The 13,038-nt window shown below is 56.1% G+C and overlaps 2 protein-coding genes across 4 annotated transcripts in view; one reads left to right on the forward strand and one right to left on the reverse strand.

The window, feature by feature from the left end:
• Window positions 1-1,136, forward strand: part of Shank1 (SH3 and multiple ankyrin repeat domains 1) — a 40,843-nt gene extending 39,707 nt beyond the window's left edge. For both annotated transcript variants that reach the window (XM_026406351.2, XM_077793161.1), the window contains one exon: window positions 419-1,136. In XM_026406351.2, coding sequence (XP_026262136.2) covers window positions 419-1,136 — 718 coding nt within the window. The remainder of the gene's footprint in view (window positions 1-418) is intronic.
• Window positions 1,137-3,853: 2,717 nt separating this feature from the next.
• On the reverse strand, window positions 3,854-11,661 carry C15H19orf81 (chromosome 15 C19orf81 homolog). Of its 2 annotated transcripts, none has more exons than XM_026406429.1 (5): window positions 11,595-11,661; window positions 6,165-6,237; window positions 5,943-6,063; window positions 4,622-4,755; window positions 3,854-4,106 (listed from the first exon to the last, which is right to left on the reverse strand). In XM_026406429.1, exons 1-5 carry the CDS (start codon window positions 11,659-11,661, stop codon window positions 3,911-3,913), a joined length of 591 nt encoding a protein of 196 aa, XP_026262214.1. In that variant the 3' UTR covers window positions 3,854-3,910. The 2 variants fall into 2 exon arrangements, with proteins under 2 accessions (XP_026262214.1, XP_026262213.1); XM_026406428.1 differs by having other exon boundaries at window positions 4,622-4,772; window positions 5,939-6,063.
• Window positions 11,662-13,038: the final 1,377 nt, after the last annotated feature.

Here is a 13,038-nt window from a genome sequence, read left to right on the forward strand (position 1 = left end):
GGCTGTGTGTCCTTAGGCAAGTTACTTAACCTCTCTGTGCTGATGATGATGATGATAATGATAATAATAGTAACCTGCGTCAGGGCTGTCGTGGGGATTAAATTGAGATGCAATATGGAAAGCACTTAGAACGATGCCTGGCACACGTGAGCAGCAGTGAGTGATGGCGATTATTATTATTATCACTTAATGTCTCTTTTTCTTTCATCTCTTGACTGTCACCCTGTCCCTGTCCTCTCCTCTCTCTCTCCCTTCATTTCTGTCCTGACGTCCATCTGACCCCTGTGCTCCTCCCATCTCTCCCTGCCTCTCTTCTCCACCTCTCTGCCCACCCTCGTGTCTCTCTCCCCATATCTTGTCCTGGCCTCTCTCTCCCCGGCACCCCTCTCCTCCACCCTCGCCCCTGGTCATCTTCCAGGCTCTCCGACGACTCCCAGTCCTCCCTCCTCTCCAAACCAGTCAGCAGCCTGTTTCAGAACTGGCCCAAACCACCTCTGCCACCACTTCCCACTGGAACCGGCGTGCCCCCTTCAGCAGCTGCAGCCCCAGGGGCCACCTCACCCTCGGCCTCCTCCTCCTCCACGTCCACCCGCCACCTCCAGGGCGTGGAGTTCGAGATGCGGCCCCCTCTGCTCCGGCGGGCCCCCAGCCCCTCGCTGCTGCCCACCTCGGAGCACAAGGTCAGCCCTGCGCCCAGGCCCTCGTCCTTGCCTATCCTGCCTTCTGGACCCCTCTATCCGGGCCTCTTTGACATCCGTGGCTCCCCCACCGGAGGGGCAGGAGGCTCCGCTGACCCGTTTGCCCCTGTCTTCGTGCCGCCACACCCGGGGATGTCCGGGGGCCTTGGAGGAGCTCTGTCGGGGGCCTCGCGCTCCCTCTCACCCACCCGCCTGCTCTCGCTGCCCCCGGACAAGCCGTTTGGCGCTAAACCTCTGGGGTTCTGGACCAAGTTCGATGTGGCCGATTGGCTCGAGTGGCTGGGCTTGGCTGAGCACCGGGCCCGGTTCCTGGACCACGAGATCGATGGCTCCCACCTGCCCGCCTTGACCAAGGAGGACTATGTGGATCTGGGTGTGACCAGGGTGGGCCACCGCATGAACATTGACCGGGCTCTCAAATTCTTCCTGGAGAGGTGATGGCTGGCCTGGACGGACCAGCCCGTCCACAGTACCCTTGAGCCTGCTGGCCTCCTGACCTCTGAACCCTGACCACCATTCTCTCCCTGGGCCAGGGACTCTGCTGAAACTGCGCCCTGCCCTCGTCTCCCAAGGCCTTGGGCCACCAGGTGGCCCTGTGCAGGCCGGACACTTTGCGCCCTACAGGAGGGGGCGGCTGACACAAGACTGCTTTGTGACAGGGGGCGGAGGGGGCGATGGAAGAAAGGACACGGGGATCCAGAAGGAGGGAAGGGTCGATTCTGGGGGGAGGGGTCAGACAGAGCCATAGAGGGTCAGCCCTGAGCCTGACGGGATGGGGGCCTGACTCCCAGGCCCCAGGGGAAGGGGGCACCCTCAGATTCCACCACCTGCCGCCTCTCAGCAGCCTTCCCACCTTGCCGGCCGGCCCCAGCCCCCCTCGCCCCTCCCCTGCACACAGGCTGCCCCTCCTGCACGCGCACTCCATTGCACGCCCACTTGCCTCTACCCGCTTCCCTGGGCTGCAGTTTTGCACAGATTGGCCCTCTCGCTGTCTTGCACACTCGCCTTTGCGTCCAGGCTCCGGGCCCCCTCAGCTGTCAGACACGCTGTTTTCCTGGCACACGTTGCGTTTGGCTCCCTCCTCTGCTCTGCGCCCTCCGCTCTGACTCTGCTCACACTCTTCCGCTGGGACCCTCTTGTGCACACCTCACTTCCTACAGCCTCAGACCCCTCAGCCTCTCTGAACCCATGATGCAGACACACGTGGGACACACCTTCCCTGCCCATCCGGACCCCACACCCCCGCCCCCCCCAGCTCCCTGGGAGCCTTCTCTGCTCAGTCCTTGCGTCTGTCCGACTGTCCGTCTGTCGGTGCTCTCTCCTCTCTCGTGCAGCCCTCCGCACACAGTTACCTCCATTTGCTTACGTCGAAGCACTTTCTCTTCTTTATCATGAACCCCCAGATTCTTACTCTACCCACCTCTTCCTCCAAGTGGCACTCTCACCCCTCCCCTGCCACTTTCTCCCTCAACCTCTTGCACTGTCACTTTTGCACACTTGCTTCACAGAACTGTCTCTCTCACAAATGCTCACTCCCCTCCTCGTTGCCAGGTCCCATTTCCCTGCACCCCTCTTCTTCAGACCCTTGTCCACCTCCACTCTTGACTCTCACACACCCTCTTGCACACTCGCGGTCACGTGCACCCTCCCCTGCGTTCTCACTGTTCCCCCGGGAGCCTCTTCCTTCTGTGATGCTTTGCACCCGGGTACCTGCTGCACCCCTCTGCCTTTCCGCTAATGCAGCTCCCAGGAGAGCGTGCACTGCCCCCTCTTTCTGTTTGCACACCCATCTCCCACGCTTCTGGGCTGCACTGCCCCTCCCTCTCCTGACACCCTTCTCTTCTGCTCCTGCCCAGGCACAGCTCTGTGGCTGTTCTCATGCTCTGCGCCCCTCCTGCTCTCCTCACTCCCTGGAGAAAGGCCGGTGCTTGCCTGCTCCTGCTCACCAGGCTTCTCACCCCTCCTCTGCCGCTAGCTCCCCTTCTCTTCCAGCTCTCTCCCCTTACTCTCCCTGCCCTTCCTGGGCCACCTGTCCCTCCGTTTTGCACGAGGACCCCACTCTCCTCCTCCTCTCCTCTTCTCTCCTTTCTCCCCCCCTTCTCCCTCCAGCATGGCTGCTCCATCCCGCACGCTTCCCCTTTCCCCTTATTCCTGGGGCTTGGGAATTTTAAGCCACCCCTACCCCTTGGAAGCCCCCTCCCCTGCTGTGGGTAAAGGGGGGAGGGCATAGCCCTCAGGTCCCCCCCACCATGTTCAGCTGCCAAAGAAGGGAGCTCCCCCTCCGTCCCCCAAGCCCATTCCCCTCTGCTGCCCCCTACCCCCGAGTGGGGGGGGGCGCTCCGCCCATGAGGGGAGGGGGCTGCCCCCTCCCCTCACCACGTCAGGGATCTGCGGGGAAACTTGCGGGAGGGTCGTGGGAGGGGGGAGGGATGGCGAGAAGAGGAGCAGAAGTTGCGTTGGGTCCCTACCCGCCCCCTCCCCCTTGTCGGATGCCCCCCAGTCCGCAGGGGGCCTGCGCGGTACCTGTCTATCAAGGGCTTGTTCATTCTGGATGGGTGCCGCGGGGTTGGGGAGGGTGTTGGGGGTGGGGAGGGGGAGGAGAGGTGGGGGAGGGGGGAGGGACTGGATGGGGGGGCAGCGCGGGGTGGAGAGGAGAGACAAAGCAAAAAGAAACAATAACAAAAGAAGAAAATACAAAGCAAAAGAAACTAGAACACACACACACACACACAAAAAAAAAATCCAGAAAAAAAAACCTGAAATAAAAGCCCAAGAATTGTCTTCCAAGGGGGGGTGGGAGGAGGAAGAGGAGGGGGCGGATGAAGACGTCTGGTTCTAGCTAAGACAGGGATGACATGCGTTGAAAGCCCCGGCGCCCGGGTCTTCCCTTCCGCTGGCCTCGGTTCCTCCCTCGAGGGATTGGGACCCCAGCGTCCATTTGCAGGGACTGGAGTACGATTAGGGAGGCGGGGTTATAATGTGGGGGTTCGTCCCTACCCCCCATCACCTCCCTCCCCCTGACTCCCCACCAAGATTTTGCAGAGAGAAATGGCTTTTGTACCAGGTCATTCTTTATAATTAAACTCACAGTATCCACCCCCTCGAGCCGGCCCCGCCTCCTTCCTGGGGAGGCAACGCCCCCTTTCCTCCGGGGTTTGGCTGGGGACGCCCAGGCCCGCGGGACGGTGTGCAGCTGGGGCCCGCCCTGCGCGTCAGTCTTCCTCCGTAGGCTCCGCCCCCAGAGCCTGGAGCATGTGCCGCCGGACCAGGGCGCGGCGCAGGTGCAGGCGGTAGTCGCCCAGCAGCAGCTCGTCGTGGCGCACCAGCGAGTGAGCCATCCCTCTCGGGCTGATCCCTGAGTGCAGCAGGCGCGAGCGCGTCTGGAAGTCGGTGACCGTGATGAGCCACCTGCGGGGGCGGGGCCGAGGGAAAGGGGCGGGGCGAACACCAAAGGGGAACTTGCTCCGCTGCCCTCTGTCCCTCGCTGGGTCCCTGTTCGTTTACTGACTGTAGCCACTCCGTCCCTGAGGTCCTCTCCGGCCGAGGTCAGTCCGTGCCCTGACCCTCATCAAGCTCGGTCCTCTCTGCCCCCTAATCACAGGCTCCCCCTTCTCAAACCGCCGCCCCCGGACCTGCCACTCCAGTCTTCAATCCAGTGCCCCTTCATAGCCGCTTCTCCAGGCTGGGACTCCACATCAAGGCCTGGCCTTGGTCTTGGTCTTGGTCGTGTCACTGCCTGATTAACTCAAAGTCGGGCTCCCCGCTGCGCGCAGCTCCCGCCGTCTCTCAGCTCTCTCCCGGCCCCGCCCCGGCGCCCTGTCTCCGCCCTGCTCTTTCCGGGTCTCCCAGCCCTTACTCTGACCCCGCCCCCAGCTCCTCGCCCCGCCCTCCACGCTCCCAGCCCCGCCTCCACGCGGGCTTACCGGTCCCGGCGGCCCGCGGTTCCACAGATGACGTTCACGTTCTCAAAGCGGATGCTGCTCACGCACCCGCTCTCCATGGCCCCGGGCAACTCGGCCTCAAGCGCCTCCAGCACCTCCAGGTGGGTAAAATCCTCCTGGGGGAGTCGAAGAGCTTCAGCCCTTGATGACCTGGTCCCACCCTTCAGTCCTAGTCAGAAAGTCACCACCCTAGACGCCCTGCAGAACCTGGTCCCAGGTGGCGTTTGAGGAGCGGGGATCGCGCTTGATCCCCGGGTCCTATTGCTTTTGTCAAACGGGAGTAGGGGACGATAGGTATCTTTCAGCGTCAACTGTCATTCGAGGTCATTCTCCAGAGACTCAGTTCTCGCCAAGCCAATGAACAGTTGCCTGAATGATTCCCAGGGTGGCCAACTTCAGCAGTCTACCACAAACTTTTCCAGCAATGCGATGTATGGTACTCTAAGCTCCTGAAGATTTCTGCCAGGATTTAAATTGTAACTTTTCCTTTTAAAGCCATATTTGCATTTAAAAGATGTTCAGTTATGAAAACATAAGGGTCGTGGCGTTTTGACATTCAGAAGAATCTCTTGATCACCAGCCACGTTTTCAGTATGAGACTGCAATTTCAAAAGCGATTCAGAGTTGTTAAAGCATATACCGTTACTGAGGAGCTAAGTGAAAACGCATTCTCACCTCCGGAGAGGCAAGGCTTAGGTGGGGAGGAGCAGGAGCTGAAGGGTCCCTTCCTCAAAACTCCACCGGAGAGGAGTGATGGGGTGGGAGTTGGTCCCTAAAAGGAGAACAATCCCTGTGTTGGTACCAAGGCACACAAATTAGGGACACCTCGGAGGCCGGTGCCTGGTGCACCTTAAGTTCCTATTAATATCAACTCTTCTCGCTGCAGTATCAGGTGCCTGGAACCTGCACATTACCTACTCTAAGAGCAGGGATTGCCCAGGGGTCCCGATGACCTGTTTGCTGAATCTGTCAAAAGCCTGAGTAGTTCCTTATGAGTTTTTGTTAGACTTGAAAATTTACAGAATTTTCTAGCCTATGGAATGCAGGACCCCTTTGTCCTCGGTATTCCCCCAAACCTCTCAGACCCCTCTGGGATGAGCAGTGATAAATTGAATGACTAATCCTTTGACAAATTCACAATCAATTTTCAACAAACTGTCCCAGTGCCAAAGCCACAGCTGGTAAGCCACAGAGCCTGAATTAAAACCCTGGCCACCTCGATCCTGAGTCTGTGCCCTTTCAGCCCCACCACCCAAGCTGCAGAAACTAAGGCCCTGGGCCACAAAGGTCAGGGGTCACTCACGGAGGTCTCCATGCAGAGGCAAAGGGGCTGGGCAGCAGGTGGCATGGAGAACTTCCGAATGCATGGGAGCTCTCTGTCCAGTGCCTCATATTCTGCAATGACCTGCCGCAGGTACTGCTTCCTGGGGAAAGAGTGACAGGCAGGAACATCTGAGGTCAGGGGTCATTGCTGTCACATCTGTGGGAGCTGAGATCAGACGTCATGGGGCCAGAGGCCACTCACGAGGATTTGATGGGCCTGCCCTGGATCTGGGCCTGTGTGTCTTCTGGGATCTCCAGGTTCACAAGGAGGGCTCCTGTGGACAGAGAATGCAGTGTCACTGCCCTGAGCCCTCCTCAGTCATGATTTGGTTTAACTGGGGATCACTCAGTGCTATCTACACCACCCAGGATAGCTCCTAGGTCAGTGCTGTGCTACTGTCCCTTAGTTCCCAACTCAGCCGGGTCTGAAATGCTGGGACTGGACCCCACTGATCACCTCTCAGTGCTTTGACACCTGGTTCCCATCAGGCTCTGCCTGAAGGGGGCGCCAGAGGGAGGTTGGAGTGAGACCCATTTGGAAGGGCCTTGCTCCTTTCTGTGACCTCTTCCGGTGGCCCTGCCTGGCTTCTCAGGGCAGCAGCATCACTTAGCTCCAGGAGCAACATCTGCATCTAGTTTGCTGTTTTTCCAACCTTTCAGAACCAGCCTCCTCCTCTGGCCCCTTCTTGACTACCGGCTGTGGGTTAGCCGCTCTCTGGCTTACTCCTGGCTGCCCACATGTTCTAGCTCCTCTTCCCCGAGAGGTACCCAGCACACAGCTGCCCAGCCTCCCTGGCAGTGACCAAGCTCTCGCCCACAGAGTGCCAGCAGAGTGAAGGGTGAGATTCTGCGGTCACTTCCTTAAAAGAGATTGCTTGCCTTGGGTTTTTCCCCCTTTCCTTGGGCTGGAATGTGGGCGTAGCAGTAACCCAGCTTGCTCCACGCCAGGCTGTGCTGAGCACCAACATGGAGGAGCCTGGGGCTCTGAATGATCTCATGGACCCCACGTGCCCCCATTACATGAGCTCATGAGAGAAGTAGACTTCTGACAACTTTATGCTATTTTGTTTTGGGGTCTCTTTGTTAGAGCAGCCGAAGAGAGAAAAGCAGCCTCTAACAGCCAGGAACTGTTGTGCTCAGAGCCAAGCCCTGGTGCACTCCTGTAGGACATGAGCAGCTTCCCACACCACACCCTGGCAAGGCCTCTGTGACTGCAAGGAGGAGACAAGACCACCTTGAATCGCATCTCTGCCCACACAAAATCACCAACATTGTCCACACCACAAAAATGAGCAAGCACTCCCTCCTGGCTCCGAGCCAGCGGCTGCTTCTTTAGTAGGCCAGCAACTGGGGATTGAACCCAGGGGTGCTTAGCTGCTGAGCCACATCCCCAACCCTTTTTGTATTTTATTTAGAGACAGGGTCCTGCTAAGTTGCTTAGGGTGTCACTAAGTTGCTGAGTGTGGCCTCAAACCTGTGGTCCTCCTGCCTCAGCCTCCAGAGCTGCTGGGATTACAGGCATGTGGCACTGCAACTGGCGCACCAGCTGTTTTAATAAACAGTTTGCAGAAGTCAGCCTGGGGCACCTGTGTTCCAGTACAGGCGTCTCCAGCACACCACTGTGCTCCTGGAGGTCTCTGACTCCAGGCTGTGGACACTGTAGGTACCCTGCTCTGTTCCCATCTTCCCTCTTCCTCTTTTCCCATCCTCCCTCCTCCCATCTGTCCTCTGGGCAGATGGAGTTGAAGCCCCCAGACCCCTGCCCCCAGAATACAGTCCTGGCATGGTGGAGGCTTGCTCTCTGCCCAGACCTCCTGGGCCAGAATCTGCATTTTTGAAGGCTGGCCTGTGAGAAGCCCTGCCCTCCCCGGGCTCACGTTGACCCTCCTCCCTTTCTTCTTGCCCTGCAGGCCTCCCCCTCCCCCCTCAAGCACAGAGCCTCCAGCTCCAGCCGGTCTAGTCCCAAGTCCTGAAGAGCTTGTCACAGGCTTGCTCACTTGGTGCTCAAGACAGCTGCACTTTGACCTTTATTTCTGTGATATATTCATTGAACCTGTCCCCCCACATCTTCTGAGGGAGGAGGGCGGAGGCCCTGTTTTTGTCCCAGCATCTGGCACTGTGTCAGGCACATGGTTCATAGTAAGGACTGAATAAAGCTCAAAGGGACATAATCATCAGAAGCCATGGGAGGGGATTTATTTATGTCCTAATCATCATTTTTTGGTACCAGGGATTGGAACCAGAGGAATTTAACCACTGAGCCCCATCCCCAGCCCTTTTCATATTTTATTTAGAGACAGGGTCTCCCTGAGTTGCTTAGGGCCTCGCCAAGTTGCTGAGGCTGGCTTTGAACTTTCAGTCGTCCTGCCTCAGCCTCCCAAGAGGCTGGATTACAGGCGGATGCCGTCTTATCTAGGTCTTAATTCTGAAAAACCAAATAAAAAACAAATGTTTGACATAAGTAATGGGATATGAGTATGTAGTAGGTTTGGATGACATTCAAGAATAATTGTGAATTTTGCTAGTGTAATTATGGCACAGTGGGTATGTAACTAGTAGAGATGTGAGCTGAAGTATTTTTGGATGAAATGGAATTATGTCTGCAACTTTCTTAAAACAAGTTTGTCCTATAGAATGGCCTCCTAAAAGCGTGTGTGTGGGGGGGAGGGTGCCTGGATGAAACAAGACCAGCAAAGTATTGCTAGTTATCAGAGCCACTGCCTGTGTGAGTTCATTACAACGGCCCGATCTATTTTTGTACAACGTCAGTTCTATTTTTGTATATGTTTAAAATTTTTTGGAATAAAATTCTTTAAAATTTGATCACAGATAACTTAGAAATAAAAATGATATGCCCTGCAGGCATGGTGGCACTCGCCTGAAATCCTAGTGACTTGGGAGGCTGAGGCAGGAGGATTGTGAGTTCAAAGCCAGCCTCAGCAACTTAGTGAGGCCCTAAGCAATTCAGTGAGACCCTGTCTCTAAATAAAATATATTTGAAGGGCTGGGGTTGTGGCTCAGTGGTAGAGCGCTTGCCTAGCATGTGTGAGGCACTGAGTTTGATCCTGAGCACCACATAAAAATAAAAGGTAAAAGGAATGTAAGGCAAAAATTAGATAAATAAATAAATGTATGTATATATGTATATATACACACACACACATATACACATATATTATGCATAAATAAAATATATATAAAGGGCTTGGGATGTGCCTCAGTGGTTCAGTGCTTCTTGGTTCAATCTCTAGTACAAACAAAACCAAAATGACATGCCCTGGAAAAGTGTGTTCAATGACTCACGAAGTGGCTTTGGAGATGTCAAAGATGCTTATGAAAAACTGCAGCTGCAATGGCTTCTCATACAACATGACATGAGGAATAAGAAATCCTGGGGGCGGATTGTGGCTCAGCGGGAGAGCGCTTGCCTAGCAAGCCTGAGGCACTGGGTTCGATCCCTGGCACCGCATTAAAAAATAATAATAATAAACAAATAAACTAAAGGTATTGTGTCCACCTACAACTAAAACAATATTAAAAAAATAAGAAATACTTCTAAATTACAAGAGTGATGTCAACACAGCCCTTTAAATGTACGTGGATATGTATATGAAAGGTATGCAGATTATATTTAAATTTAAATGTAGGTGGATTCTACATTTAAATTAACTGAAGTAATAAAAGCGTAATTTAAGCTTTTGCTGAATAATTATCATTTATTCTGTCACAGCATCTCAGAGGCCTCCTCTGTGCCTGGGAGGATGCTGGACACCAAGGGCTGAGTGAGGCCTGGGAATCCCCAGTCTGGGGAGCAAGGAAGGAACTGGAAAGTGTAGGGGAAGCTCAGTCTGGGAGCAATCAGGGAAGGCTTCCCAGAGGAGGTGCTGTCCATGGTGACACCTGAGGGGTAAGGAGGAGTCTGCCAAATAAAGAGGTGGCAGGAAGAAGGATATTTCCTGCAGAGGGGCTGGTGTGAGCCCAGGGAGCCAAGAGAGACAAAAGAACAGGGTCATCTGCAGGAACTCCCTAGAGTCCTCTCTAGCCCAAGACCAGAGCACTTTCTGCAGTCATAGGTGATTAATTATTCCTGAGATGGGACTCGGCATCTGCCCTGTTTGTCCATTAGGCCCTCCAGGCAATTGCCGGGCGTCCACAGGCTCCTGGCGGCCTCGGTCAAGGTCTGCAACCTGATAAACTGAAAGTGCTATTGGTTCCTAAATGCCACAACCGTGCTGGACCTGTCCACCCACACAGCTGCCCAGCTGCCCGGGGCACACCGCTCAGCTCTTCTGAGCTTGTCCATAAATCACCTTCAGCACGCAGGGCCTCTGGGGTGAGATGCTGTGGGGTCGGGCTCCCTTAGACAGCTATACAGGCGGGAAGGAGACCCCCAGCACCCCCTCCTGCAGGCCCTATTCGGCAGAGTCCACTCTACACCCAGGTGACACAGGAGGCTCATGCACCGCCAGTTCCCTTGGGAATACTCATCCACCTTGAACTAGAGTCTCCCAACTCTTGCTGTTCATCAGAGCCACCCAGAAAGTGTTCACAGAAACCACAAGTACCCACCCCAGACATTCTTGTTACGTGAGGTCCGAGGTAGAGTTAGCTACAATTTTTTTTTTCCAATAAGCTTCTAATTGGTGTGCAGGGGAAGGGAAGTCTAAGATCCCTGACTAAAATGATGATAATCCCATTCCTCTGCCTGGTAGAAGTGGGCAAGTGACTGAGTGCTGACCAATGGGATGTGAGAAAGGTCACTTGGGGGATCTAAGAATGAAGACCTCTGGAGGTGATGCCTGGGACTGTAGCAACCACATATGACCATGAGGTAAGCCAGATGGTATGCAAAGGTGACATATCCCAAACCAAGAAGCTGGACTACAGAAAGAAACTGGGTCTTCTGTGATCTGGCTGAGTAGCTGACTCAACAAAACCCAAACCCCTACCTACACACACGTACTTCTAGGTTTCTTTTGGGGTGAAATAATGAAATTCCTAGTCTTTATCTTGAGTCCAGTTGTCTTTTACTTGCAGCCAAATGCATCCTCACTGAAATATTGATTACTGTTGAGGAAGTGAATGAACTGTGCTAAGGCACAGAGTGCAAGCCGGGAGAGCTTGCAGGGGACCCTGAGGGGACAGACCACACAGGACCTCAAAAGCTGGTGGGGAAGTGGGAAGCCAGAAAGGGCTGTCAACAGGGACAGCCAGGGTCAGTGCCATGTCAGAAAGACTACTTGGGAGCCATGGAGACCGGGGGAGAGAGACTGAAAACCAGGGAGAAGGTGACAAGAGGGTCCAGACCAGGCAGACAGGAGAGTCAGAGGACAGGAAGACGGGAACTGAGGAGCTGTGGGAGGGAAAGGAAGGGGAGATGCTGAGTTCAGTGTGGAAGAGAAGGGAGAGTTCAGGCCTCTAGGGGAAAAATGGCCTCACAATTGCAGAGGCCCAGAGGGTCATGGGAAATGTAGTTCTGGGCTCAGAGGCTTGGCCAGGGGCCTGCAGAGGCTTGTGAGAAGTGTAGCTGGAGGCCAAGGAGCCACTGTCCAGGACTCTGTGAAGGAGAATGCCCGTGGCTCACTCAGGGCTACTCGGAGGGCTGGGGCCACCCCCCAGGCCCAGCTGGTACCTGCCTCCTTGTGCACGCCGGGGCTGCCCAGGGTGGCAGAACCCAGAGGCTCCACCTCTGGCTGCATCCTGGGAAGGCGGGTGGAGGGTGTCTCAGGAAGGTGGGAAGGAGGGCTCTGCCTGGGCCTCCCACCCCCGGTCCTTCTCCCTGCTTCCTCTTCTTTTTTGAAGCCCGGGAGGGGAAATAAAGAATTGGAAGGCGGAGACCACATGGTGACCCTGGTGCCCCTAACCTCGGGGACTTCCTGTGCGGCCCAGCGCCTTCTTCCCCACTTCACTGCTCCTTCCTTGGCCTCTCCCTGTCTCCTGGGGTCCCTTTCCCCGTCTCTCTCCTGCTCACTCTCTCCCCACTTCTCGGCCCCACTCCCCCCCACCCTCTCCTCCCTCTTGCTGGGCTTCTCTGCCCTCCTCTTCCCCGTCCCTCTCCTCCCTGGCTCCATTCCCCGCCTTCTCCCTCAGTTTCCCCAGCACCTCCCCAGCCCCACGGCCCTCCCGCTCTTCACACTCTGTGGCCTGTCTGGAACTCTGTCCCCGTCTCCCCCTGACCCTGCCTTTGTCCTCCCCTCTCCCCAGCCTCCTTCCTCCATCTCTCTTCTCTCACAGCTGCCTCCGCCACCGTCCCAGCCTCCCCTTTCCTCTCTCATCCCTCTCTGTTCCCACTTGCCCTCCGCTCATCCCTGTCTGACGCAGGAACTGGTTAGACACAGGCGAGTCAAACTGAAACTGGGTTCTCTAGGGGAGGGGGAGGGGAACAGAGGCCCGTTGCCATGGAACCCCGGGGGTGGGGCTGAGGGTTCTGACCCGGATCAGAGAGGAGAACGGGGCCTGGACCCTGGGCCTAGGGAGGAGGCTGGGCCTGGACCCCCGGGGTCTGAGGGAGGAGGCTGGGCCTGGACCCCTGGGTCTGAGGGAGGAGGCTGGGCCTGGACCCTGGGTCTGAGGGAGGAGGCTGGGCCTGGACACTGGGTCTGAGGGGGGAGGCTGGGCCTGGACCCTGGTCTGAGGAAGAGGGAACTGGGGCTGGACCCCTGGTTCTGGGGCTTTGGGTCTCAAGTGTTGGGTGAAGGGTCCGCCCTGTGTGTTGCTAGCTTTAGAGCTCTACCCCAAGCTGCAGGCAGGAGGCTGGGCGTGTTCCCTCTGACCTCCGGGCCTCTGCCTCTGTTGCTCTGATCTCTGTTTCCCTTTCTCTCCACTTCCAGAGAGTCCTGCCTTCGCTGACTGTTGTCCCCACTTGCTGAGCATCAGTTTCCTCCTTTCTAGGCAGTAGCCCCTTGATTCCCTCAGTGACCTGCTTAGGGTGAAATGAAGACTCAGCCTAGCCTCCACTGACAACTTGTACATGTGTCTCTTTTCTTTCTACACTGAAGTTGCTGGGCTGATCAGAGTCAGGCTGGAGCTGGTGAGGCCATGGTGGCAATGTGCCAGGAGAGAATCTGCCTGAGAGC

This window comes from Urocitellus parryii, chromosome 15 (assembly GCF_045843805.1).
Source record: "Urocitellus parryii isolate mUroPar1 chromosome 15, mUroPar1.hap1, whole genome shotgun sequence".
Lineage (NCBI taxonomy): Eukaryota > Metazoa > Chordata > Mammalia > Rodentia > Sciuridae > Urocitellus > Urocitellus parryii.